The following is a 26,830-nucleotide window of genomic DNA, read 5'->3' on the forward strand; positions in this document are numbered from 1 at the left end:
GCCGCCGAGAGCCGCGCGCACTGGGACCGCGAGCGCGCAGAGGCGAGGCGAAGCTCCGCCCGCCGCGCTGCGCCCCCTGCCGCCCGCCCGCCCGCCGCGCGCCGCCCGGTCCCGGGGGGAGGGGGAGACCGCGGGCGACCCGCAGACGGCGCGGAAGACCCCCGCCCCGCCCCGGTGTCGGAGTCCGGCCCTGGGCGAAGCGGGATGACGCGTCTCAGCCTCGCAGCCGGGCTGGGGAGCGCGCGGAGCAGGCCCTGGCACTCCGGGACCTCTCTCCGACCGTCCCGGGGCCAGTGCGTGGAGGAGAGGGGGACCCGCGCGGGCCTAGTGGCCCCCTGGGCGCCCGCGATGCCGGCAGCGCAGTGGGCCGCTTCTGCTGGAGCCTTCGAGCTTTGGGGTAGAATTCCTAGATCTTCTGCCCGCCGCCTGCTCGCGGGCACTAGCGTTGGATTCCGTTCTGTTGCACGCACATGCGAGCAGAGCCTTTATAAAAAGCTTCAAAAAGGCTGTGCCAAATCGCTTTCAAAGGTAAGCTTATGTTGGTGCGGAAATTGTCTTGAAATCCGTGCATACAGGGGGCCTTCGAAAACATCGCGGAAAATGTGTATTATAAAAAAATGGATTTCAGAAACTTTTTGCACCAAAACAAGTTTTAATTCCATTTGCCCACAGTGTTTGAGATACCCTCACATAGTCTTCTTCCCCTAACAAGGTGACCCGAAGCGAGTGACATCACCTCTTTAAAAAAAAAATTATTTTATTTATTTGAAAGACAGAGTTACAGAGAGAGGTAGAGACAGAGAGAGAGGTCTTCCATCCACTGGGTCACTCAGCCGGAGCTGCACTGCTCCAAAGCCAGAAGCCAGGAGCTTCTTCCAGGTCTCCCAGGCAGGTGCAGGGGCCCAAGGACTTGGGCCATCTTCCACTGCTTTCCCAGGCCACAGCAGAGACCTGGATCGGAAGAGGAGCAGCTGGGACTTGAACTGGCACCCATATGGGATGCTAGTGCTTCAGGCCAGGGATTTAACCAGCTGCGCCACAGCGCTACCGAGAGATCACCTCTTTATACTCTGCTTATCTAGAAAACGCAAGTGGCTGTCCTACATGTGTCCCCGAGTTCTTGGGAGGGCCTAAGTCTTATTTCTCCCAAAAATTTAGCAACATATTTGTAACTTTCTTGAAAGTCTCCATGATTTGTCTTCCTCTGGTACGTCCACATCTCTTTAAAAATAAAAAAAAAAATTAAATTAAAAAAAAAAAGCAGATATACGTTCTCATCTTAAAAACCAAAAAAAGCCCCAGTTGTGGTCATCTGCACGGAGCAGTTATGCTGGTAAATAGCTCCCCTCTCCAGAGATAAGAACAAGCACACGCCTTCCGACGCCTCAGTGCCCATCAAATGGGCTGTGCAAATGCAAAACTGGACGAATGCTAAGGACAGCACTTTTCCCCCAGGCCTCCTGCTGGAGAGGGGAGAGATTAAGGGCCTGAGCTCTGTGGGAAACATGTGTGCACCCCCACATCTGCACAGAGCACCAGGGCAGTGCCCGTGAAACCACTGGTGAACCAGCAAACCGGCGCATGCATGGGTGGACGCCTGCAGGTGCACGGGGAGCTAGAACTGTGCCAGTGCTGGTGAGGAGGTGGGCTGTGTCGAGGAGCAGACTTTGCTGGAATGCACAGGGGCAGAGAAATCCAACTGGGAGCCTGCAGGGAAGCGCCTGGGCGGGAGGAAGAGGCTTGAGGTGCAAAACCAACCCTGACCCTGCCTGAGGCTTGGAAGGGCTCCCACACTGATGGGTGCGTTCGCTCCCAAACTCTGCTGCCCTGTGATGCCGTCATGGATGGGGTGATGGGGAGAGAGGGCGCCTACCCGGGAAGTTCACTTCACAGCAGATCCCTCAAGACAGGTCTGCTGTGGTTTCCTGTGGGAAGTCTTCCCAGTCTGTCACGGAGAGCTCCGAACCCTGAACTGTCACACGCACTCGGCTTTTTTACGTGAGTTACGGCACCTGCCACACTTCCGCCGTGGAGTACTCTCTGGATCTTAGGACTGCACTGGACAGTGATGTCATGTTTCTGCTTTGCCTCACAGGGCCTTGAGTGTAACAAGCACGCAGTCAACAATGAATGCTATACCTCCTCTGAGCTGTGCCTCTGAGCCACGGCCCTGACTGTCTCAAGGTCATTGCCAGCCGTCAAGGCTGGTGTCCAGTCCAGGCGCCTGCACGTGTGACTTGTCCACACCTCCCCCTTTGCAAACATGCCCACGGTTGCCACTGGGGCATCAGCAGTGTGACTCATGATTGGATCACTGAGCGTCTCCTCGATGACTTGCTCTGAGTGTCATCACGTGTGGGCCGGAAGGCAGGACAGAGGACCAATGCTGCCATCAGCTGCTCAGGGGCTGGGAAAATGGAAACCCGTTCTCGAGTTTCTCTTCTGGGTGCAAAATCAAGGAAGCTCAACACACACACCCATGGAGTAAGTTAAAAACATAAAAATTAGAAATTGATGTTTTGTGAACTTGTGATCACACATTCTGTAAGTGTAAAAAATTCATTTTATTCATTGTTAAGGTGGACTTAAATTCAATTTTGGATTCCATAGAGTCACAGGAAATTGCCTGTTGGTTCCCATTCTGGCTCGCAGGGGTGTGCAGGGTTCTGGAGGGCTGTGGAACGTGACTGCCCATCCTCAGCCGGTCTGTGGCCCCTGGTCCCCTTGTTCTGGAAGACAGGAGGAGTGGGCTGCACACTGCCTTCCTGCCAGGTGTGCCACTCCCAGGGGCTTCCTGTGCCTCTCTGGGGCAAAGACAAGGAGTGGGCAACGTCTCTGTGACTGCACATCTTCTTGGGAATGCTTCCCCTGTCCACCCCTCCACCCGCCTTCCCTCGAAGGGCTTGTCTTTGTCTTTGCCACCCTTGGCACCTTCAGCTGTCTCCTCAGTGGGTGGAGCATCCATTTAAGAAAGGGCGTGGTATTCAAGCAGCTGCAAGCAAAACTTCCAGAAAGAGGATGCAAAGAAGAAATTCACGTTACAGGTTGAGCTGTGTCTGCCAAAGATGCAAATGGCGATGGCCTAACCCCCAGTACCCCAGCATGTGACCTTATGTTCACACAGGCTCATTACAGATGCTATTAGTTAAGATGAGGTCATAATGGAATAGGGTGGGCCCTAATCTCATACGACTAGTGTCCCCATGACAATGGCAATTTAGACTCAGAGGGAGAACACCAGTGAGCATGACGGCAGAGATTGGGGCAGTGGTTCTACAAGTCAGGAGACACCAAAGAGAGCCAGCCACTACCCTGCACCCCTGCTGCTGGGGGTGGCCTGCACAGATTCCCCGGCACAGGCTCAGAGGGAGCCAGCCTTGTCCACACCTGGCTCTCGGACCTATAGCCCTGTGATGGTGAATCTCTTGTGCCAACCCGGCTGGGCCATGGGATACCCCGGTAGCCAGGAAGACATGTCTGGGGTGTCTCTCAGTGTTTCTCAGATTAGCATTTGGATCAGCAGGTGGAGTAAAGAAGACCCCCCCCCTCACCAATAGGTATCATTCAACCCCTGGGGGCTCCAAACCGAATGAAAACATAGGAGAAGTGGGAATGGGCTCTCTGTGTTGGAGCTTCTCCTGCGTTTGGACATCCCGCCTGCTTGTTGTTTGGTGTTTGGACTCCAGGGCTTGGAGCAGCCTGTGTCACCCCCCTTTCCTCCGTCTCAATGCAGCGTCTCCGGCCTTCGGCCTCAGGCCCAATGACACCGGCAGCTCTGCAGCCCAGACACAGAAGATCACAGGATTTCCTGGTCTCCAGATGCCCGTGAGTCAATTCCTGTAATAACTGCCCTCTTACATATGGGGCTGTGTTGTAGAGTGAGTCTATCCATTGATAAGTAGGTAGGTAGGTAGAAGATAGATAGATAGATAGATAGATAGATAGATAGATATTCCAGTTCCCTGGAGAATCCTGGAGAAGACACCTTCAGAAATATGAAACAACGGGCTGGTGCCTAGGCTCAATAGGCTAATCCTCCGCCTGCGGTGCCGGCACACCGGGTTCTAGTCCCGGTCAGGGTGCCGGATTCTGTCCCGGTTGCCCCTCTTCTAGGCCAGCTCTCTGCTGTGGCCCAGGAGTGCAGTGGAGGATGGCCCAAGTGCTTGGGCCCTGCACCTGCATGGGAGACCAGGATAAGCACCTGGCTCCTGTCTTCGGATTGGCGTGGTGCACCGGCCACAGCGCACCGGCCATGGCGGCCATTGGAGGGTGAACCAACGGTAAAAGGAAGACCTTTTTCTCTGTCTCTCTCTCTCACTGTCCACTCTGCCTGTCAAAAAAAAAAAAAAAAGAAATATGAAACAATGTACATCTTATTCACACCCCTGAGCTGATGGTACCTCATTCCCTGGTAAACTGCCGTGAGCCCCCAGACGGTACCTACGCGTGACTGTGATTAGAGAAGAAGTGTCATAATGAAAGTGCCAAAACAAGGCGCCAAGATAACCAGCAATAAATGAGAATGGTTAATATGTCGACCAAAGAGTGGGCTTGTGATCCGTCTTGTTCACCACCACTGCCAGCGCTGGCTGAAGTGTTCTGGGCATTTCACAAATATTACTGGAGGAAATAAACGTGGAGCTGTCTGAATGGCTCAAACGCGAGAGCCGTAGGCTGTAAACAGACATTCTGGAACTGAAAAGACCGGAGAGGAATTGTGCCTAATGTTTCCATTCAACATATGGAGAGCCTGCAGTTTAGAGAGACCTGTGCCAGTTCCCAGATGACTGCCGGCTGGCGGCATCCGTGGTGCTGTGGCTCACGATTCGCAGCTGACTCAGCAGGCTTTTCACTCTTTGTTACCACGCTGCCTTTCTGTACTAATACGATAGGATCCGGGTGGCTGGATGACGTAGCTGAAGACCTCTTCAGTGCGGAAGCAGTGACTGTGTTGCATTCAGCAAAGGTGGATTTTCCTATGTGAAGACCCAGCTCTCCATAAATACTGCCAGGCTTCTTCCAGTCAGGCCAGCATAGTGACGCACTGTGTTTGAGAGGTTGTGGGCAGGGTCTCATGTCAGGGTCTCCCTCACTGACCTTCAAGGCCCTCTCCTCGCCTGTTCCCATCACAGTGGCCTTGCAGCCACGTCTTGAGTTGGTGGAACCACCAGAGAAAACCAGCCTGGACCTGCAAGCTGCCCTGCGGTAGGACAAATGCCAGTGGCACATAGACTTGCGCCGTTGGTTGGGCTACCTACCCGCCTGCCTGAGCTGCCAGCCCCTGTCACTCTTCCATTGTGAAACCACATGACACTTTAGGATCTGCTGGCAATGGCGGCGTAGTGTAGGCTGACACACACATCGACCGTAAACTGGTTTTGGTATGGCAGTAACTCCTGTGCACTTGTGCCTTGACAGACAGCCCAAGTGCTGGACAAGGTGAGGAGGGGAAGGTGTGCTGTCTAGGACTTGAGGGCATGTTTGAGGCAGGGAGCCACGAGCCAGGAAGGGATGGCAACCTGGAAGGAGCAAGGCACCACACGGGCAGACTATGTTCCCGACAGTAACTCAGATCCTGGAGCTCATTCCAAGTGGATGCTGCCATGTGCCCTGCTGTTTTAGGGACTTGAGAGGGTCACAGGAAAACAAGACGTCGTTCTCCAGCCACCAGCTGACCAGGCTTGGTGAGCTGTGCACAGGTGCAATGGATGTTTTCATAGGTCATGCAGACTCCTCTGCACAGGGCACCAAGGCACTGCTGGGAGTGGTGCATGCTGAAGGCCCCCCACCCCATGGAGGAGGCCTCCTCAGCCAAAGGCAGCTGCCTCGCCCAGGCTGCTTTCAGGAACCGGCCCCTGCAGGGTCGGCACCTGCTCCATGTGCCCTGCCTAGGGACAAGGCCCCAGGGCTCTCCACCCCCACCCCCAGCTCTGTTGCAGTGTGCCCAGTCTTCTGCTTGCCTTGCCTTCCTGGGGCGCTGCTCCTGAGAGCCCGGCACGACAGCCGATCTCCAGGGCAGGCTTTGATCCCCTGGGAGCCCAACACACACACACACACACACACACACACACACCCCTTTTCTACCAGTTGACAGCCTGGACATTTCTCTTAATTTCAAACTTCAGATCAGATCAGCGTCACACGTTCAGTGACATGTCCGTGACTCCTCTTGGTTTCCCACTCGCCTGCCTGAGCTGCCAGCCCCCGTCACTCTTCCATTGTGAAATCGCATGTGTACCTCGGGCTTTGAACTCAGCAGATGGAAGATCTCCTTCTCTCTGCCTCTCTGTCTCTGTCTCTCCCTACCTCTGTAAACAAATAAATAAATAGATAGATTTATAAATAAATAAGTTATTGATTTATCAAATAAATCTTTTTTAAAACAATACCCAGAAATGCAGAAATGACATTATCCTGGGCAGCTAGGAGAGGAGAGGGAAGCGGAGTGTGACGGCAGAAGCAGGGTGTGTTCACCACGACCTGGCGAGCCTCTGTGTCCTGAGTGGGACTGCACCACCACCACTGAACGTCACTGTCCTGTGAGTGGTGTCAGAGTCAGGCTGGACCCGACACCTGCTGGCTCCCTTGTGGTCAGCTGGCTGGACTCCCTCAGGTGCAGGTTCCTTAGCAATCGAATCGGGGATCCTAATACCTCTTTTGTATGGCTTTTGAGAAACGTAAGAAAAACATTCCAAATCCGTGCAAAGTACTTAACAGAATGCTTACCACCTTCTACAGGACTCAAAAATTATTCTAAAATATATTCTCAGCCCTTCAGGGCTGTGGGAAGCAGTGGCTCCTTCCCTGTGGGTGAGGAGCTCCCAGAGGTTGGGGGCGGCACCTGCATGGAGGATGCAGATCTTGGTCATTGTGATGGACTGGGGTTGTGAAGTCCAGTGGTCCAAGCCCTACTGGAGTCACATGGCTGTCACCAACCTTAGTAATAGCGTGCTGACTGGAGGGAGCATTCTGGCCAGGGCAGGCCAGCCTGCCACAGGGACAGGTGACCTCCAGACGTGGAGGGCCTCAGATGCACAGGTGGCTAGGGCAAGGTTTGCACAGGACCCTCCCTGTCCCTGTGTGTACCCGTGAACAAGGTCGCCGCTGCCTCCAGGCTCCCCCAGCTCGCTGTGAGGCGTCCTTTGTCATCGCCTGAGAGCGGAGAGCGAGCGCTGTGGACTGGGGCTGGCAGCTGAACACATCACGTGGCCGTGATGCAGCACCGGCCACACTCGGGGCCTCACTTCGCCAAAAGTGGGTGAGAAAGTGACGTTTTCTCACATAACCTGAATGAGGAAAGAGCTGGGGACAGGAGCCTGTTCCGGGTCCTTGTGATAGGGAATGGACAGATTTCCCTAAATGAGCAATTGATCTAATTGATGAAGGTGTTAGTTCTCAATGAGTAGCCAACGTCCGGCACGTTGCTGGATACAAGACTGCGGGTACACAGGTTGATGGACAGGTGCTAGGGTATAGCTTAGACAGGAGCAAGAAGCTCCGGGGTTCCATTGCACAGCGGAGTGACCATAGATAATAGAAATGACTGGCATTTCTCTATTTTAAAAATCCTGGAAGAGAGGATTCCTGATTCTTGCACTACAAAGAAATGCTAACCGCTTGAAAGGATAAATATATTGGACATTTTTTTACAGGCAGAGTGGACAGTGAGAGAGAGAGAGAGAGAGAGAGAGAGAAAGGTCTTCCTTTTGCCGTTGGTTCACCCTCCAATGGCCGCCACGGCCGGCGTGCTGCGGCCAGTACACCGCGCCTATCCGAAGGCAGGAGCCAGGAGCCAGGTGCTTCTCCTAGTCTCCCATGGGATGCAGGGCCCAAGCATTTGGGCCATCCTCCACTGCACTCCCAGGCCACAGCAGAGAGCTGGCCTGGAAGAGGGGCAACCGGGACAGAATCCGGTGCCCTGACGGGGACTAGAACCTGGTGTGCCGGTGCCGCAAGGCAGAGGATTAGCCTATTGAGCCACGGCACCAGCCCCGATTGGACATTTTACATTGTATACATGTAATGAGACATCACATAGTTCTCCATAAATATGCACAATTTTTATATGTCCATTAAGTTAATTTTAAAGACAAAAGGATCCTGGTATAGTCATGGTGGCATTAAACTTGAGTTTGAAAAGCGGTGCACTGTGGGACAACTCCGGCCTTCAGGACGACTTCTCTGGAGAGTGAGACTTCGTCAGACTTGAGTGCCCATCAGTGCTTGCTGGCTCACCTCAGATGCCCCACCCCGTTCTCCACGTCCGGCTGAACCACACACTTAAGTGTCTCTCTGGTTCGGAAGCCACTGGAGTTGGAGTTGTCCACCCTGGACTCGACCCAGTTGCTCTGAGAGTTTTCAGAAAGCTGCAGATCTGAGCATTGTGTTAAGATCATATAAGAGTATATTCCTTAGACTCAGCACCGAGAGCCACTCTTGGCCGTGTTTTTCATGAGGACAGTCTTGCTGCTTCTATCACATGACACTTATTTTATCTATTTGCTTATGAAACTGTCTCCCCTAAACTTCGAGTGCCTTAGTAACCAAGCGATGCCAGATTTCCTTGTGTACCGTTAGCCCCTCCTGCAGCACCTGGGACCTGAGTGGTGGGGAGTGAGCGATAGTGAACTCATGACAAGCCTGGCCTCATATCCTGGACGTGTTTTGCCCCGAAGCCCAAATGTCCTCTTGCGCTGCTCAGAGTTTTTCTCAGGCCCTGACACTGTGTCAGGAGGATTTTGTATCTTTCCATCATAAATCACTTTGGATTAGGAAGAACAGCTGTGGCTGTGAACTCGCCGGAATGGCTAGCAGTTAGCAGATTCTGATGGCCCCGGCTTACAATGGAGCTGTACCGGATGGCAGTATCCTGCATTGCAGATGCATTGAATCTAACACCCTACCCCACGCCCCAGATCAACAGCACAGGGCTCACCACCATGGGACTCTCTGGACTGCACAGCGCTTCCCTGGGAAAGACCCAAACTCAAAATTGGAGAGATGGTTTCTACTGAATGTGTGAGCTTTGTAAGATAATTAAAAAAAATCTGAACTCGCACCGTCGTAAGTCAATGACATCTGCCCTGCTTCAGCCTCTTGTGCAGTCAACTGAGGCCCTCACAGCAATCACCGGGGGATTTGGCAATGAAAAGTCCGGGGCCCTGGGAGCCAGAGCCGAGCCTTGGGCCACGCACCTGGAAACTGACAGCAGCTCCAACTCCAGCCTGCCGTCTCCAAAGCCGCTGGCCACCTCCCGGGTCACTTGGCCTCTCTGCTGTCCCATGAGCTTAGCTCTAGTCCTCTGAATATGCAGATCTCCCCCTGGCAGAAACCCTAACTCCTCTGCTCGGATACTTCTCTGCTGGCCAGCTCTGCTCTGGGCACTCACGGGTTACGCACCAAACCGCTCCTGAATTCAGTCTTCAGGCTGCCAGGATGCTGCAGGCCATCCCCGGTTATGGCAGGAAAATAGGTCCCAAATGGCCTGCAGCTACCACCCCTTCCTTCCTCTCTGCTGGCCTGGCCTGCCCTGGACCCGCGGGACAGCATGATAGGATTCATGTTTGCTACCTCCAAAAACTCTTCAAATTTTACAGGGAAGTAGGACAGAACCCACATGTGTGACCACCATGAAGGCATCCAGGCTCTGTCATGGCTGATGTGGGCAATCTTTAAAGCAATGGAAACGTCCGTATGTCACCAGGTAACACTACCCGAGGAACACCCCACAGCATTACGGGTGTCTTTCTTTTTTTCTTTTTTGATTTATTTTGCTTATCTGAAAGGCCGAGTTTTAGGGAGAAAGTGCAGAGAGAGAGAGAGAGAGAGATCGTCTATAGGCTGGTTCACTCCACAGTCACAACAGCCGGAGTTGGGTCAGGCTGAAGCTAAGAGCTTCCTCAGGGTCTCCCAGGTGGATGCAGGGGCCCAAGCACTTGGGTCTTCCTCCACTGCTTTCTCAGGCCATTATCAGGGAGCTGGATGGGAAGTGGAGCAGCCAGGACTTGAACTTGCTCCTATATGGGCTGCTAGCGCTGCAGGTAGCAGCACCAGCCAGCATTACAGGCTTCAAATCGGCCATATTTAGGTGGCCTCACACAAGGAGCAGCCAAGTCCATCAGGCGTGTCACAGCTGAGCACATTTAAGACTGTATCATACAGTGGAGCGAGTGTGTCGCCGTGCCCGCCTCCTGTGTGACTGTATCTGCAGACAGGGACTTCAGGAGGTGGCTGAGGGCTCTAACCTCCTGGGACTGGTGGCCTTTCAAGGAGAGAGGTGAGAGAGCCCACCCTCTCCTTCTCCCTGTAAAGGCACAGCTGGGGGCTAAGTCTGGTGCACTCCGGGCCTGGGGGCGGGGGGAGACGCAGCTCCCTCTCTGGTTTACACCGCCCCGGGCAGGTTACGCTGTCGGGGCAGCTGGAACTGCCCCACGCAGGTCAGTTCAACTCCTGCAGCTTCTGTGAGCCTTCGTGGAAAGCGTGAGATCTAGTGATTAAGAAAGGACAGAGGTGTAAGTCATCAGAAACAGCACCAGCTTCCTGTCTTCAGGCCGACAGGTCTCTCTGACAGCGGACTTGCCTGTCACTCAGACCCCAGGAGGGGCTGACAAGCCAGCATGTGGCTGGGGGGCCAGGCGCAGCTCGAGACGCTCTCAACACAATGTAAGTCACTTGTTCTTTTTTAATGATTTATTTATTTATTTGAAAGGCAGAGTTACAGAGAGGCAGAGAGAGAGAGAGAGCGAGAGAGAGAGATCTTCCATCCTCTGGTTCACTCCTCAAATGGCCGCAAAGGCTGGAGCTGTGCTGATCCGAAGCCAGGAACCAAGAGCTTCTTCCAGGTCTCCCATGCAGGTGCAGGGGCCCAAGGACACGGGCCGTCTTCCACTGCTTTCCCAGGCCATAGCAGAGAGCTGAATGGGAAGAGGAGCAGCCGGGACTTGAATCGACACCCACAATGAATCCAGCACTGCAGGCAGAGGCTTTGCTTGCTATACCACAGCGCCCAGAAATGTAAGTTCACTTGTGGACAGTTTTCAGGTTCCTCACAGAATGAACCTCCCCAGAGGAGCTGTGTGTGTGCGTGCATGTATGTGTGTGTATATGTGTGTGTTTGTATGTGTGAGTATGTGTATGTATGGATATATTAGACAAAGTGAATGCCAGAACATGTGATACATTCACGTTCCTAAGCAGGGAAACGAATCAAAAACCAAATCTAATTTTTTGAATGAATTGTGGATTTTTTCCGTTAATGCCAATGAAAGTTTTCTCATCTGTTAGTGTGAATCGTTAAAAAATGGCTGTTCTCTTTACTGCTAATTGCCTTTCAAAACATTCAGAAGATAGTACCTGGAAAATAAAATTATGGAGTCTAAACCCAGTTCTATTAAACGTTATGCAGGACGGGAAAGGCATGTTCTAAATTAGCGGTTACCTCGTTTGTTTTCGCTTTACTCTGTTTTTCAAGTCCTCTCCAGATGTGTGCTTTTTAGAAGGAAGAAAAACAAACACTGTTAACATCCTTTCAGTCTTTCAGACTTGTCTCAATGGTGTCTGAGCTGGACTTGCTATCCTGACCTTAAGAAAGCGGTTGGCGTGCTGTGTGACTTCCCTGGCCTGAGAGGACCTGTGTTCACAGAGGCCTTGCTAATGGGACAGCCTCCCACCCTGCCAGCCGCCCGCCCGCAGTGACAGCCACTGGTGCTGGCCCTTGAGTCTCCTTCGCTGTCCTCAGGCTCCACAGGGGCCTCGGTCCTCTGGGGACAGAGCCTGGGTGGGCACGGACGCTTCCTGCCTGACACCCACAAACAGGAGTGCGTTTAGGAGAGGAGGTCAGAGCCTCAGTTGGAGCTCACGGTGGACAGGTGGCTGCCAGAGCTAACAAAGTGCAGGCTGAAAGAGGGGCACACCCACCGCTCACTCCCGGTGGCGGCAGAATGCAGAGCCGGCCCAGCCATACAGGAGTCCGGGGTTGGAGGGGCAGCCAGGGAGCAGGGCTGCCTGCTCTGCCCTCGCTCGGACTGGGGCCAGCTCTGCCCTCGCTCGGACTGGGGCCCAGCTCTGCCCTCGCTCGCATCGCTCAGGGACACCAGATGCCTGCCCGGCTGCTATCTCTGCACCCCACCTGCTTCCCTGCCACCCCTGGGCCTTCTCCGGTCCTCAGGCCAGCTCCTGGACGGCACCTGCCCCCCCTTGTGTGAAGACCGATTGGGGGACTCTCCTGGCCGTATCTGAGCCGCCCTCACTTCCCCCAGTCAGAGCAGCCCTTCCAGTTCTGGCAGAAGGACGCCGGCGGCAGGACCCTGAGGTGTCACAGGGGACTGGGGTGGCAGTTCCTCCACGTCCTGGCCACTGACCAGGTCCCCCCTGAGGCCCCACGAGGCCCAGGTGCTGCCATCACTGCCCCCTAGGAACTAGGTGCGTATGAGACCACCAGGTGACTGGCTCCTGCATCCCCCAAGGTGCTGGCACCCCCTTTACTGTCACCCACCCAGCCCTGCTGCTGAGCGGGTGTCCAAAGTGGATTCACTGATTATTGATGACCTCCCTGAGTGTTAAAGTGCATGTCCCTATGGTGGCCTCAGTGTGCAAAAGCACACGGTTCCTTTAAACACTCACCAAGGAGACTTCATTACATCAAGACACTGAGACGGAAGGTGGTGTACAAAAATATTTTAATATTTTAGAACTTCTTATAATACATTAGGCCAATACTAAAGAGCACCACATAGGCAAAAAAAAAGTGTGTATTTCCCTACAAAGTAAAGCACACTGTAGACACAGCCTTAAAATCCAGCAGCAATGATTGGTCTGGTCCAGTCACAGCTGATTAAACAAGGTCCTTGCAACAAGAGGGTGGAATTAAAGCCAGAGACAGCTTTATGGCTGCTTTGGTGGGTTGTTTTGGTGTCCATCTACCCAAAATCTCAACTCCAAGCTCCAGACAGAGGTAACCCATTCAGACAAATGACATCACTTCTGTCTACACTTGAAAGAAAACAGGCAAATGTCATCACTGATCACCAAACTATAGACATGATTTGCACTCTTCAAACTAACATGTCATCACTCACGTCTGAGCTTTCCAGGATCCCCACACAAAATTCCACGCTCTTTATTATAGTATAAACTCACATTGATTACAAGCACCACAAAATATTTTCCTGTAACTCTTAAATTACTTTAGTTTACTCATTCTTTGTTTTACCAATAAAAAGGAATATATTTCACAAAGGAACTCCATATTCAACATTGAAAAAAAGAAAGCAAAACATTACCTACTTTGAACTTGAATTCTATTGCAAAGCTGAAAGCCCCTGTGTGAGAAAAAGGGCATTAGAATAAGTTAAACAGTAAGGCTTTGCAAATCCTAACATTACATAAGAAATTAGAGGTTAGCAGTTGTTAAAATAGCTCTAAATATATTTAAAATAGCTAATCCCTTTTAGTGAATTTTTTTTTATGTTTCATTTTGGGAAAAGAGAAATACAGTGCCCTGGACTAGAGACAAACGCCCGTGGGCTTCCGATTTCCATGTGTTCCCAGAGCCTTGCTGGGGCACTGGGTGCACATCAGGCCAGGACTCTGCCCTCTTGCACACCTGGTCTTTCTCTGTGGCACTCGCCCTCTTGTTGATGTGCAGTGAATAGAGCAGGTGGCACTGTCGAAACCCAGAGAAAAGAGGAAGTAGGTAAAACGCAACATGCCCTATTTTGGTTGTGCCACAAACATATCTCAGTTGAATTCGGGCGTCTTAAAAAGTTGAAGTATGCTTATCTATTCCTAGAAAAAAAAATCGCAAAACTCAAAACCTTTCAAAATCACCAAGTCTTGCAAATAGACTGAAAGGGGGCATTTTCACCGCTTAAGGAAATCAGGCGAGGAGAACACGCCCCCTAGTGGCAGGCACCCACATTGCAAGGAGGAAAAAGTGTCTTAGTTGGGACCCGCAACAACAAAATTCCTTGACCTTGGTTTTTTTTTCCCCAAACAATGACAAACACTTGCTATTCTCCAGGCAACAAGGTACTTTCACGTGAACACAGAGCCTGCGAAACTTCAGCGGCGTTTCTTCTCAAGCTGTATTGTGTGCACGGGAGCAGGCGGGAGCCGGTTCTCCTCTTCGGACCGCGACGCCGTCGGGGCTGTGGGGACGGCCAGCGGCTCAGAGAAGCCCGATTTCCTGCGGGACGGACGTGCGTGGCCTGGACGAGCGTCCGGGCCAGCAGGGCGCCGCAGCTCAGGGCGCGGGCGGGCGCCTCCGTCCTGCGGGCGGGCGCGCGCTCCGGACCTGAAAAGACCCCGCCAAAGGCTCCCAACTGTCGTCTACACCCGGGTGACGGCCGCGGTGGGAAGGCAGGAGACTTGCAAGCAGCAGAAGTAAGGAGAGGGCCCTGGGGTAGATTCCCAGGTTTGGAAGCTGCCGTCTCGGTCTTGAGGAGAAAGCCACGGACGCCATCGCAGGAGACAAGGATGCGCTCACGCTCAACGTGCAAGGTGCAAGCCCAAAGCATGTTTCTTGCAAACTTTTTTTTTGTTGTTGCTGTGTCTTGTCCCCCTCCCCCTTTAATGAACCAAACTGAGAAGCGCAGGTGCTTTGCAGCAGGACGCTGAGAAGCCAGCCCCACGCCTTTGTCGCCCGTGGAGCTTGGCCCACGGAGCGCCCGTGACTGATGCGCGGACGGCGCCGAGACCGGCAGCCGCGGAGAGAGTGAGGTCCTGTGCCGCTGGCCGCCCTACCAGTCCAGCTTCAGGTCGGCCTTGCTCCACACGTATTTGCCGCCTCGCTTCAGGAACATCTTCTCGTCAAAGCCACTGAATTTTATAGCTTCCCGCACGCCAACGTCCAGGATGGACTTGGAAGGGTCCTTGCGCCCGTTCCTACAGTTCAGGAAACGCATCTAGGAAGGTCAAGGATAGAACTTGGTTTATCTCTGTATCGCTTACCCTGGGTCTGCATGCAAAGGTTCTGCTAACCTAAGTCTATAGACAGGTGTTTACTCCTACTAGCGGCCAGATACTCAGCTCCTCGGCCACCATCCCCCGCTCACAGAGCTCCTGCGCCCACCGAGGGAGGAGGCTGCGGGGGCACACTCCACCTGTTGCAGGCACAGGAAGAACCGTATACTCGCCACCTGGGGTGCCTGCTCCCTCAAGGGCGCAGGTGGGCCATCAGGAAAGACTTCCCCCAAATGTTGACAGCTGAGTTTTTCTTTTTTTTAATGCGAGGGAGTAGTAGTATGAAAGTACAGAAGCTGCCCCCACATGGTGTGCTTGTGTCTCCTATGACCTATGCTGAGCGTTTTTTGGGGAGCTCACTTGTTAGATCAAGAAGTTATTAAATTGGCATAAGCAAACTTTGGCTCAACTCGGTTTGCTCCAACTATGTTCATTTGCACTCCAAATAGTAAATTCTTTGAATTTTCCTCTCACCGTGAGCCCATCAACTGAATATTTTCATTATCACTTTCCCATTGTACTCCCTAAAGAAAGTTCACGTGGACAAGAAATGAAATGGCTATAAACTGTCCTTGAGGATCTTGAAAATAATGAAATACCAAAACCCATGGGACGCTCTTCTCAGAATTCTGAATGCAATTTAAATATTGACCCCATTTCTCATTTCATAAAAAGCAGCTCTTGGAATGGAACAATTTGTTCTGTGCTAGAAGTACTGGCAAACATTGTGACTCCAGGTTCTGTTCCCTTGGGAGGCAGAGGGGCTAGGCGTGCTGTCGGCTGTGTTCACAGCGGGAAGGTAAGCCCTTCCCTGACCGCCACCTGGCTTTATCAATCTGAACTAGCTGTCAGTGCCTGGTTATTCGGGATAACGTGACACACAGGCCAGCTCCACGCAAGGTAGCCTGGAGACTCCAGTATGGCAGGGCCTGCGCTGTGTGGGGCATTTTGGGCTCTAGGTGGCGACCTCAGAGGCATGACAGGGCAAAGCCAGAGGCCTGGATTCAGGCTGATGCCTGTTGAACTGCTGCGTGCAGAACCCAGCACAGTGATGTCGGGGTCCCTTCATACTAACAACCACTGACTAGAAAACTATGGATACCAGCTAAGGAAAACAGAGATATGCTCATCAGAACTCAGCCCAAGCGTTATTGCTTAATGAATTGTAGGTGATAATTTCATAGCTCATTAGAGATACTCACGTATTCATCCAGAATAAGGTAGGAGTCTTTCATCTGCAAAGGAGACATAAGAGACAAGTTTAGGTTTCAGTGCGTTTCCCAGGCTGTGTCCCTAGCTGGCCGTCTTGCAATGCCTGTGCCTTTGTGCCTTTCTGTTTGCTTGCAACATGTCTCGTCTCGCTCGGGTGCCTTTCAAAGTGACCCTCAGGGGGTGGGGTCTGTGTGCAAGCAGATTCCAGAGGATTCCAGCACAACTGGCTCCTATGACCCACACTGGAGGGCCAAATTCTCTGCTTAGTAGTTGGAGTTTAAAAGATAACGTTGAAATGAGCAGAAGAGGTGGAGAAGAGGTGGAGAGGGAGGAGCCATGTCCCTCCTACCTGCTGTGTTTTCTTTGGTATTTTAAAATCCAGCTTAGTTAATGGGAGATCAAAGAACATATGGAGATATAATGAGCATTGCTTTTGCTGAGTCCCTCTCTATGGGGACTCTCAGGCCTATGCTAATCTTGAGTCCCACGGCTGTCTCCTGAGCCACTTGTGGTTATCCACAGGGCACGCACAGGAGGCGGAGTGATGGCCTTCATCGTTGTTGCACTAACATTCTAACTAATCTCCCATCATATTGGTCATCTTTATCTAATATCTGCTTCTGAGGATTTGTCCTTGTCACTTAACATTCCTTGAAATACGTTATTCAGTGGGAATAGATGTCACGTTGTGAACATACACCTCTACCTGTTCCTTATCTACTGACTGTTTGGTTACCTTCAGTGAAGCCTTTACATAAATACTTGTCTGCTCTGCTCTGCTGGAGACTTTCGATGTTTCAAAGTGGCATTTCTGGGGCTGGCACTGTGGGACAGAGGGTTACGCCACTGCCTGTGATGCCAGCGGCCCATATCAGAGAGCCGCTTGGAGAACTAGGTGCTCTGCTCCCCATCCAGCTCCCTGCCACTGTGCCTGGGAGGGCAGCAGATGATGGCTCAAGTACCGGGTTCCTGCCGTCCACATGGGACATCAGAATGGAGTTTTTAGCTCCTGCTTCCAGCCTGGCCCAGGCCTGGCTGTTGTAGGCACTTGAGGAGTGACCCAGTGAATGAAAAATCTCTCCTTATCTCTCTCTCTCTCTCTCTCTCTGCCTTTCAAATACATACACAAATAAATTTTGTAAAAATAATAATAATAAAGTGGAATGTCAGAGTAAAATATGTGGACATTTAAAAGTTATTACTCTGCTATCAATTTGTTTTCTAGAAAAGCTGCAATGATGTATTATCAATGCACCAATGTGAAATTGCCTCTCTCACTGTCTTCATGCTTCATATTTAATTTGTATTTCTTTGAATACTGATAATATCAGATCACCCTAAAATACTTATTCACTGTTTGTTTTTCTTCTGTAGATGATCTATTTTTGATCATTGCTTATTTTCCTTTGCTACTATCAATAGATTCATATTGACGTAAAAAACTTTTTATATATGATGTTGTATTTGATATAATTGAGTATACATACCATAGGAGAAATTCTACTTTTCATATTTTTGGTGTGTGTGATGTATATTTTAAATTTTTACATTCTAACATATGCCATTCATAATTTAAAGTTGTATTTTAGATCTTATATAAGGAGATCCCTTCACTGTGGCAGGAACAGGCGCCTTCTCCCTTATCTCCTGAGAGTTCGTTAATTATCTACTCTGCCTCTGATAACACCTGGACGTTCCGTGCTGTGGCCCGCACTGCTTAATCTACGCATGAAATTCATCCTAATAGGACATATACACTTGGCAATTACACTAGAAAGTTAAGAGTTGATGAAGCATTTTTCCACCGTCTGTTTAACTTGAACGTTAGCTGTGGAGATAATGCAAGTGAACAGTGTGATGCTGTTGGTATCAGGTGGTACCACGGAGTTCCTTCTGTGTGTAGGCACTGTCTCATACACGTAGCATGTAAAGGTGACCTCACATGCACCACGCCCAGAGAGCACACGGAGGAGTACCCTTCTCCACGGTGCCATCCCAGCCTCTTGTGGACAGAGAAGCCGCAGTGCAGAGAAAACCCCACGGCTGACAGGTGGCAGAGCGGGGCCGGGCTTGGGGGCTGCCCTGCTCCTGCTTCCCAACACTGAACACTCTGTCACCACTGTGCAGACACCCAGGGCAAGAGACCCTTCTCTTTGGAGTCCACCTGACTGTGTGATGGCGAACAAAGCAGTGTTTGTGTTTTACAACCTTCTGGTTAGATTCCGGCACCAAACAGGACACGCCCTTGTGACGCTCTAAGAATCCTTCAAATTCTTCATCGCTGATCACGAATCTCGCGGCTTCTCTTAAAGCATCTGCTCCGGAATTCTCACCCTCAATCAGGAGACACTGGAAGACCTGGAAGACAGAGCAGTGCTGGTCTGGAAGGAGCCTCCGTTGCTTGTCTCCCCAGGCCCGCCTCCGCCCAAGGCTGGCTTCCCCTCCTGTGAACAGGGAAGACCCTGGGAACCAGGAGCATCCGATCAGGATCGCTCAGGGGAAAGGGGAGCCAGCCCTGGTGGGATCTAGAAGCTCAGTCTTAAAATACAAACTTTCAAAAACTGATGTGTTTGATCTGCTCTTGTACTCAGATATTTAAAGACTACGAAACACTGTCTTTTTGTTGAAGAAAATAGGGACTTTAAGATGTATCAAATAAAAATTATTTGTAATCTGAAAACTAAAATAAAAGCATTTTCAATATTGTGTTGTTTCTGTTGATTTCTAATAAGTTTTCATTAAAGTTTCTACAATGTGTGCACTTTTCACTTAATGCATAAAGATGATTTTCCAAAGCTGTGAATAATCTTTTTCAGCCCTCATTTAAGAAAATCAATGCACATGAGTGAGTGTGTGCACCGTGTTAATCCTTCATGAGCAATACCATCAACCCAAAAGGAAAACTCAGAGAAGCAGAGTCATTCATCCCCCGCGACACTGGGTGTCAGCAGACCCAAGACAGAGCCAGAGCAGAGCCCTGGTCCTAGAGTGCAAAGGGACTTTGTGACAGGCTGTTCTGCATAGGACTGCGTCCATGTCATCTTGTGAACTGCTCTGATGTCATTTTCATCAGCATAGGGACAGATAACCCCCGTCTGAGTCTTCTCTCTCCGCTTCCTCTGCACGTCCACTCCTTTGGCCTCTGCTCTGGCCACAGGGAGTTCTTACGGGGCACTCCCGAGGGAGGTGTGAGCACCCTGGGAGTGGTCGTCACATCTCCCGATGCCATAGCCCTCAGGCCCCATCCAGGCCTCTTGACACGGTTCTCGGCATTGGCATTAGGTGTGATGTCATGGAAGGAACACCTTCCGGAATGTTCTCTGGCTGCAAGCCGACAAACGCAGCCTCGCACACTTACTTTCCAGCGGACGGGGTTGAGCGCTTTGATCTGCTCGTTCATGTCCTCCTGCACGTTGAACCGATTGATGACAGAATTGATCTTGAAAGCCACTCTGTAATCCCTGCACCACGCCCTCAGCTTCTGCAGATTGTCCACGTGGTTCTTCCTGCCCTGACCACGGCCGATCAGGACGTTGACCTGCTCGTCAAAGCTGTCGCAGGAGATGGCGAGGATGTCCAAGTACTCGCCTGAGGGAAAAGGCTCATCTGTAAAGCCTGTCTCAAGGACTTTATGATCAGACCATCTCGCTGTTTCACTTTCCTCACAGCGCTAAGGCCCACTGAGCTGCCAGTTACACTTGGCGCTACTGTGAGATAATCTGGAATGGTCATCCGCGCGGTGAGATGACGAGACTCCGTACCGAGCATTTGTAATCTTCACATTATGCACGTGCACCCTTACTAATAGATTTACAGGAATTTCTAAGAACAGTTATTCCTGTGCAGAAAATACGTGACTTCTCAAGTGGGTAGATATGAGGGTACTTCAAAAAATTCATGGAAAAAGGATTTAAAAAAAAAAACCTTGTTTAGGTGCAAAATATTTTGAAATCCACCCATAGCTTCTTTTTTGTTTGTTTGTTTTTGACAGGCAGAGTGGACAGTGAGAGAGAGAGACAGAGAGAAAGGTCTTCCTTTGCCGTTGGTTCACCCTCCAATGGCCACCTCAGCCAGCGCGCTGCGGCCAGCGCACTGCGCTGATCCGAAGGCAGGAGCCAGGTGTTTCTCCTGGTCTCCTATGGAGTGCAGGGCCCAAGTACTTGGGCCATCCTCCACTGCACTCCCGGGCCACAGCAGAGAGCTGGCCTGGAAGAGGGGCAACCGGGACAGAATCCGGCTCCCTGACCGGGACTAGAACCCGGTGTGCCAGCGCCGCTAGGCAGAGGATTAGCCTGTTGAGCCGCGGCGCCGGCCACATAGCTTCTTCATAACATGCATTTTCCATGAGCCTTTTGAAGGTTTCCCATCTTTGGGAAGCTTCCAGACATTCCTATCAGTGATTAAATGTTTGCCTCTCCTTTCCCCAACACACAGATACAGATATGCCATAGGAGATCTCTAATATTTTGCCAGGTTCCTGAGCGTCTGCCAACACCTCTCGCAACCTCGACTCACTATGTCAGCATTCACAGAGCGCTGTGTCAGGGGCAGCTGTCTTAGATGCTGAGGACGGCGGGGCAGAACCTGCCCCTCCCTGGCCGCCACTGTGCAGGCTGTGACCAGGCCCACCAGGAGCACAAAATGCACTCTCTCTAATTCCACCTTCCCTGCCCCATTGCGTCACGTTGGCTCCACGCGCCTTCCTCCTGGCTCTCCTTCCATTTCTTTTGTGTTTTCCTGTCATCCACTGACCTCCCAGGGGCAGCCATACTCAGCTGGGTTATGCCTTATATTTGGTTCAGTTCCAGTTTTCCAAGTTATTTGGATTTTCCTACCTGAATTTTTTTTTCCTTAAAAAAATACTTGAAAATTATAGAATCTGTGGGTTCAAAAAGTATAGTAGATAAAGCCACCGCCTGCAGTGCCGGCATCCCATATGGGTGCCAGTTCGAGTCCCTGCTGCTCCATTTCCGATTCAACTCTCTGCCATGGCCTGAGAAAGCAGTGCAAGATGGCCCAACTCCTTGGGCCCCTGCACCCACGTGGGAGACCCGGAAGATGCTCCAGGCTCCTGGCTTCGGATTGGCCCAACTCTGGCCGATTTGGGGAAGAAATCAGAGGATGGAAGACCTATCTCTCTCTCTCTCTCTCTTCCCCTCTATGTTACGCTGTCTTTCAAATAAATACTAAATCTTCAAAAAAATAAAAAAAAGAGGAATCATTCTCTAATTTTATAGTTGGAGTAATTTCAGTTCCTGTTAGGAGGTTCATTCTATGTTCCCTGTATGCAACATATGCCCCTAGAGCATCTAGCACAAACGAGTGCCCAAATAACGCAACAGACTGTGATTTTAAACAACTCAAAATGTTATAAAAGTTGAGCTCAAGGCCGGCGCCTCGGCTCACTAGGCTAATCCTCCACCTGTGGCGCCGGCACTCGGGGTTCTAGTCCCCTTCAGGGCGCCGGGTTCTGTCCCGGTTGCTCCTCTTCCAGGCCAGCTCTCTGCTGTGGCCCGGGAGTGCAGTGGAGGATGGCCCAAGTCCTTGGGCCCTGCACCCACATGGGAGACCAGGAGAAGCACCTGACTCCTGGTTTCAGATCAGCGCGGTGCGCCAGCCGCAATGGCCATTGGAGGGTGAACCAACGGCAAAGGAAGACCTTTCTCTCTGTCTCTCTCTCTTACTGTCCACTCTGCCTGTCCAAAAAAAAAAAAAAAAAAATGAGCTCAAGTAAATTCCTAGTGGCATATCATAGTGCGAAGAAGTCACTAACTGAATACAGTTTCTGCCAAAGCCCCCAGAATTCAAAGCGGAATCCTCAGGCTCCATCCATTGCATTAACGCCTACGTAGTTGATTGCCAGAAGAATCTCTAACCAAGGGCTATGCTCTGCCACCTGTCTGATTTTTGCTGTGTCTGTGGTAGCACCCTCCTGTTCTCAGCTTGTAGTCAATGCTGTCATAAGGAACAGATCTGCTCAGTCACTCCTCGTGTCTTTCCAGAAGAGCCTGGAACCGACTCCTGTGGATACGGCTGCTGCCCCACTCTCTGTGACCCTGTCGTGCTGTGTGTGTAAGCCTGGAGCCATGAGAGCACACTGGGTGAACTCGTCCAGACTTGTCAGGATTGTTTAGCAAGATTCCTGATGCTCTGTGCTTTGCAGGGGTCTGGTGACAGTGACTGGTACCTCAGCAGCACGTGCCTGAGTGACAGGTTCGGCAGATGCCTCAGACCTCCAAACCCAAAGGAGCCTTCCTGCAGAAACCCATCTCAGCCAGGTCCCTGCAGTCCACCGAGCCTGCGTGGCGTGTGGTGGGGGACACCTGTCCCGCCTCCCGGGTGGAGCTTGTGTGCACCCTGCCCACATGCTCTGTAGCCTCTTTGCCCATAAGCCCCAGCCGTGAGAGCCATGAGGGTTGAGTCTCTGCGGCCGTCCAGTGACTTAACAAGCCCTCAGCAGTGGTGGGGGCTCCGAACAGCTCTTGCTCCTGTCACACCCACACGGGTGGGGAATTGAGGACGAGGGACTGCACAGGCACAGGTAGACATTGCGGTTGTTCCTCACAGCACCCCAGAATACTTGAAACTAACTGCAATTGGGCAACGTCACATTTGGGCAATGTCACCACTAATGACCACTCCAAAAAGGGTGTGGTCTCCATGAGCCTCTCACTTCCTTTTGTGTCCCTCCCTGTGCCTCTGGGCTTCTCAGCCACCTCCGAGTTCACTAACTGACCTGTGTGCCATTCAGGCATCTGAGCTCTGACCGTGCCGTGTGGGGACTCACCTGCCCCAGCCTCTCGCAGTGCAGCCGGCATACAGAGCCTGCCTCAGACCGAGCGCATTCCCCAGGCACACACTCAGGAAACTTCCCTCCAGCGTCTGGCCACATCACCTCCAGATCTCTTCCTCCTGTCTCTCTGCCTCGGGTTCCCAAAGCTCGCCTTTGAACCCTGTGCCCTGTGTCACAGATGACAGCTCACTGGTGCTTTGTCGTCTTCCTGGGTTCAATCTCCCTTCATTTGATGCAAGGTCCTACCCGTGCCTGCCACCTCTCCCCTTCCACGCTTCCATTTCTGTACCATTGTCAAGGGGCATTGACCAAGGCTCTGTTAGCAACACTCTCAGCAGGTCACAAATGCCCACTTTCATATGACATCAGGTCACGGAGAGCTGTCAAGCGTTCTGTATGACTGTGTCCTGAGATGACAGCTAGCATTTTCCCGTTGCTTACTGAATGCCAAGTATCGCTGTTAGGACAAGCCACGGATGTGAATCTTAGAATCTTAGCTCTCAGGGGGCTTCAGCAATCTTAGGATCCAGTGATTTATGACCCTGAATGCACAATGAAATCCCCCCAAAGTGGCCAATCCACACCCCCTGAGGCTCTGATACCACAGGTCTCGGGTCCAGCCCAGCTTCCCACAGAGGTATTTAGTTCCACAGAAGTCAAATGTGTTAACTTCCCCCAGCAGCAGCTAAGCTTGTCCTTGGCTCTGCACACTCAACGCACAGGCTCACCGTCTCGCCCCGCCTGCTTGCTCGGAGCCCCACAGAACTCAGTGCCACAGAGACACGCACAGCTCGCAGAGAGGGTCATCCGCCCCTTGCAGTTGCCCAGCTGGTCTGGCCTCAGGCCCTGAGGGAGCAGTAGGAAATGGAGACACCCACAAGAAGGCAGCAGGCGGTGGGCGCTGCGCTCGGGGGCTCACCGTAGTCCTTGAACCAGCGCTCCCGAATCAGGCTCCCGTTGCTCACGATGCTGACACTCTGCAGCCGCAGCTCCGCCTTGCAGAACCGCACCAGCTCACCCAGGTACCTGCCGCGGTCGTGGATGAAGGGCTCCCCGCCCGAGAAGTTTATCTTCTCCATCCCTGGGAAGGGCGAAACGTCAGTGTGTCCACTTCCCAGGCGCCCTCCCTGATTTTCTTATTTTCTCAATGTAATAAATCAGATGACGGAAGCACCTCAGTGTCGTCCCCCGACCCAACCCTAGCTGCTCGTTTGAATTCAAGGGGGATGAGGAGGGTGCTGTGCTGTTTTTTTTTTTTTTTCCTTTTCTGAAAGATATGCACCACTGTCTAACAGTCTACTCAGGGCACTTCCTTACACAGATGAAGACTTTTTGGAAGACATAAGCACAGGGAGGTGACTCAGAGACTTGCAAAACAGGAAGCCACTTGTCAGAAGGCACCGGTGGGCCAAGCTGAAGGCTGCACTTGAAATTTGCCAACGGCCTGTGGGCAGCACGTGAGTCTGAGAAGCCATGTGACCGAGTTAGCAGGGAGTTAAATGATCACAATGATATTTTAACAAGAGAGCAGCGGCATGGAGATGAACCTGACCTACACCGACACCGCGGGCAAAGACCTAAGGCAGCAGGTTTCTGCCTGAGGGATCAACCGTGGGCCCCTACGTGGATGCCGTGTGGGACCCCGTCAGCCAGATCCAATCGGGGCACCCTGTGTGGTTTCATTCCCATGGACTCTGCGTTGGAAGACCAGCCACTGAGCAGGGTGGTGGTGGGACGCCAGCCTGCTGGGTGCCCAGGGCTAGCTGCAGAGGAGCTCTGGACAGGATAAGAAGCTGAACGTGGACGGAAGAACAGATTCGAGAGGAAGATGCTGCATTCTAATTTCACAGGCTGGGGGCCGGCGCTGTGGCACAGTGGGTTAAAGCCCTGGCCTGAAGCACCAGCATCCCATGTGTGCACCAGTTCTAGTCTCGGCAGCTCCTCTTCCAATCCAGCTCTATGCTATGGCCTGAGAAAGCAGTCAAAGATGGCCCAAGTCCTTGGGCCCCTGCACCCACATGGGAGATCCGGAAGAAGCTCCTGCTCCTGGCTTCGGATCTGCACAGCTCCAGCCATTGTGGCCAACTGGGGAGTGAACCAATGGATGGAAGACCTCTTTCTCTCCCTCTCTCTCTCTCTCTCTCTCTCTCTGCCTCTCCTCTTTCTGTGTAACTCTGAATTTCAATAAATAAAGTAAAACTTTAAAAACAATTTCACAGGCTGGGCTCTCACCGAATGCCTGCAGACTGTCAATGGGGTCCCGCTCAGTAAACAATCTTGAGAGCAAAGTCTGACACGTTTGTTAGAATACGTTTTAAAATTTTCAAATTAAGAGCATGCACATAATTCAAAATAAAAGACTCAGCTATTGCTGTCCTTTTCAAAAAACAATTTATCTGAAAGTCAGAGCCACAGAGAGAGGGGAAGAGACAGAGAGAAATCGATCTTCCATCAGTTGGGTCACTCCCCAGATGGCTGCAATAGCCAGAGCTACACTGCACCAGGCTAAAGCTGGGAGCCAGGAGCCTCCTCCAGGCCTCCCAGGGGGCAGCAGGGGCCCAAGTACCTGGGTCATCTTCCGCCACTCCTCCCAGACCATGAGCAGGGAGCTGGATGGGACTTGGAGCGGCTGGCACGTGAACTTGCAACCGTATGGGACTCTGGCATCGCAGGCCTGGGCCCCACCCACTGTGCCACAACACTGGCCACACTACTGCTGTCTCTGCTTGGCGTTTACTTCCAACTTTGCTAGTGAGCTGTGTCTGGAACAGCCAGATCCATTTTCGGTTTGGACAGAGTCAGAGAGTGGCACAATCTCCCCAAACTGCCTCTTTCCAAGTGCTGTGAAGTGGGCAGGCACCACTGCTTGTAAGTAGAGGTGGGAGGGGGGCGAGCGACCCAGGCTGACTCCGGGCCAAGCCGGCTGTGCGACGTGGGAGACCAGGTTGCCCTCCGTAAGCCCGCCTCCCCCCCTTAGAGGATGCATCTCGCCCACAGCGGGAACAGCCCCTCACTGACCTGGAGCAGCTGTCCAGACTGCATGCCTGAGCCCTGCTGTCCCACTGCACTCCCTGGGGCTCAGCAGCCTCCTGTCTTCCCTGGCTGGGACTCACCTGCTTCCTTGAGTAGAAGCAGCCCTCTCTTGGCCTCCTCGAGGGGCAGCACAAAGGACGTCTTGGCTGTGTGGAAGCAGAAGCCGCACCGGTAGTTGCACTGGCGGGTGAAGTGGTAGTTGACGCTCATGGGTGTGGTGGGCACATCGCTGTCCTCCTCCTCTTCTTGCCCTGGGGTCTCCCCAGGTCCTTCTCTAACCTGTTGCTTCTGTGCCTTCCAGGCAGCTGGGAACGAAAGGGTGGCCCTCAGCCAGCACAGGAGTGAGGCCAAGTTGCTGTACAGGGAGTCCAGAGACCACCTGAACGCACTCAGCAACCTCCCCGCGGAGGCAGTGCTCTCGAGAATCCACATGGTGGCCCCTGCAGCAGGAACTACTCTGTCCACCCGGACACTCACTCACTCACCTTATATGAGGCTGAGCATCCTGTCACAGGGGGCGGAGCACACCTTCCTTGGCTAACTCTCAGCTGAGTTTGAGTTTCGGTTTTCTTCTTCCTGAAAATGAAAGTTGGAACACGGCCAAGACCAAGGCTCTAGGACTCGGGCTGCTGCTGCCTCTCTGTTTGCCTGGCTCCATGCGCAGGAGCCCTCTGTGTAACCCGGCTGAGCCGTGGAGGAAGACATGACACTCATCGGTAGCTGCCCCCTACATCTGCCATAGACGGATGCAGCTGCACAGATGAAGCTGCCCTATGCTTGCTGTGCTACTGGGGATGCAGTGTCAGGTTCCTTCTCCGAAATGTGTGGGAT

At 52.2% G+C, this 26,830-nt stretch overlaps 1 protein-coding gene and 2 long non-coding RNA genes across 8 annotated transcripts; 1 reads left to right on the plus strand and 2 right to left on the minus strand.

The window, feature by feature from the left end:
- Nucleotides 1–23: 23 nt before the first annotated feature.
- LOC103352335 (uncharacterized) lies at nt 24–18,874 on the plus strand. 6 transcript variants are annotated; one of them, XR_011386983.1, is made up of 4 exons: nt 24–528; nt 3,734–10,662; nt 10,855–11,013; nt 14,021–16,480. It is a non-coding gene; the product is annotated as an uncharacterized lncRNA (long non-coding RNA). The 6 variants fall into 6 exon arrangements; XR_011386979.1 differs by lacking the exon at nt 24–528 and adding an exon at nt 540–2,484; XR_011386984.1 differs by lacking the exon at nt 24–528 and having other exon boundaries at nt 3,129–9,703; nt 10,550–10,662; nt 14,021–18,874.
- On the minus strand, nt 2,550–3,125 carry LOC127487521 (uncharacterized). The gene is made up of 2 exons (XR_011386985.1): nt 2,932–3,125; nt 2,550–2,729 (listed from the first exon to the last, which is right to left on the minus strand). It is a non-coding gene; the product is annotated as an uncharacterized lncRNA (long non-coding RNA).
- RSAD2 (radical S-adenosyl methionine domain containing 2) lies at nt 12,661–26,533 on the minus strand. Its single transcript, XM_002721134.5, has 6 exons — nt 26,080–26,533; nt 23,886–24,047; nt 19,532–19,761; nt 18,382–18,531; nt 16,164–16,196; nt 12,661–14,903 (listed from the first exon to the last, which is right to left on the minus strand). Exons 1-6 carry the CDS (start codon nt 26,429–26,431, stop codon nt 14,739–14,741), a joined length of 1,092 nt encoding a protein of 363 aa, XP_002721180.1. The 5' UTR covers nt 26,432–26,533; the 3' UTR covers nt 12,661–14,738.
- Nucleotides 26,534–26,830: the final 297 nt, after the last annotated feature.

This window comes from Oryctolagus cuniculus, chromosome 2 (assembly GCF_964237555.1).
Source record: "Oryctolagus cuniculus chromosome 2, mOryCun1.1, whole genome shotgun sequence".
In the NCBI taxonomy this organism is placed as follows: domain Eukaryota; kingdom Metazoa; phylum Chordata; class Mammalia; order Lagomorpha; family Leporidae; genus Oryctolagus; species Oryctolagus cuniculus.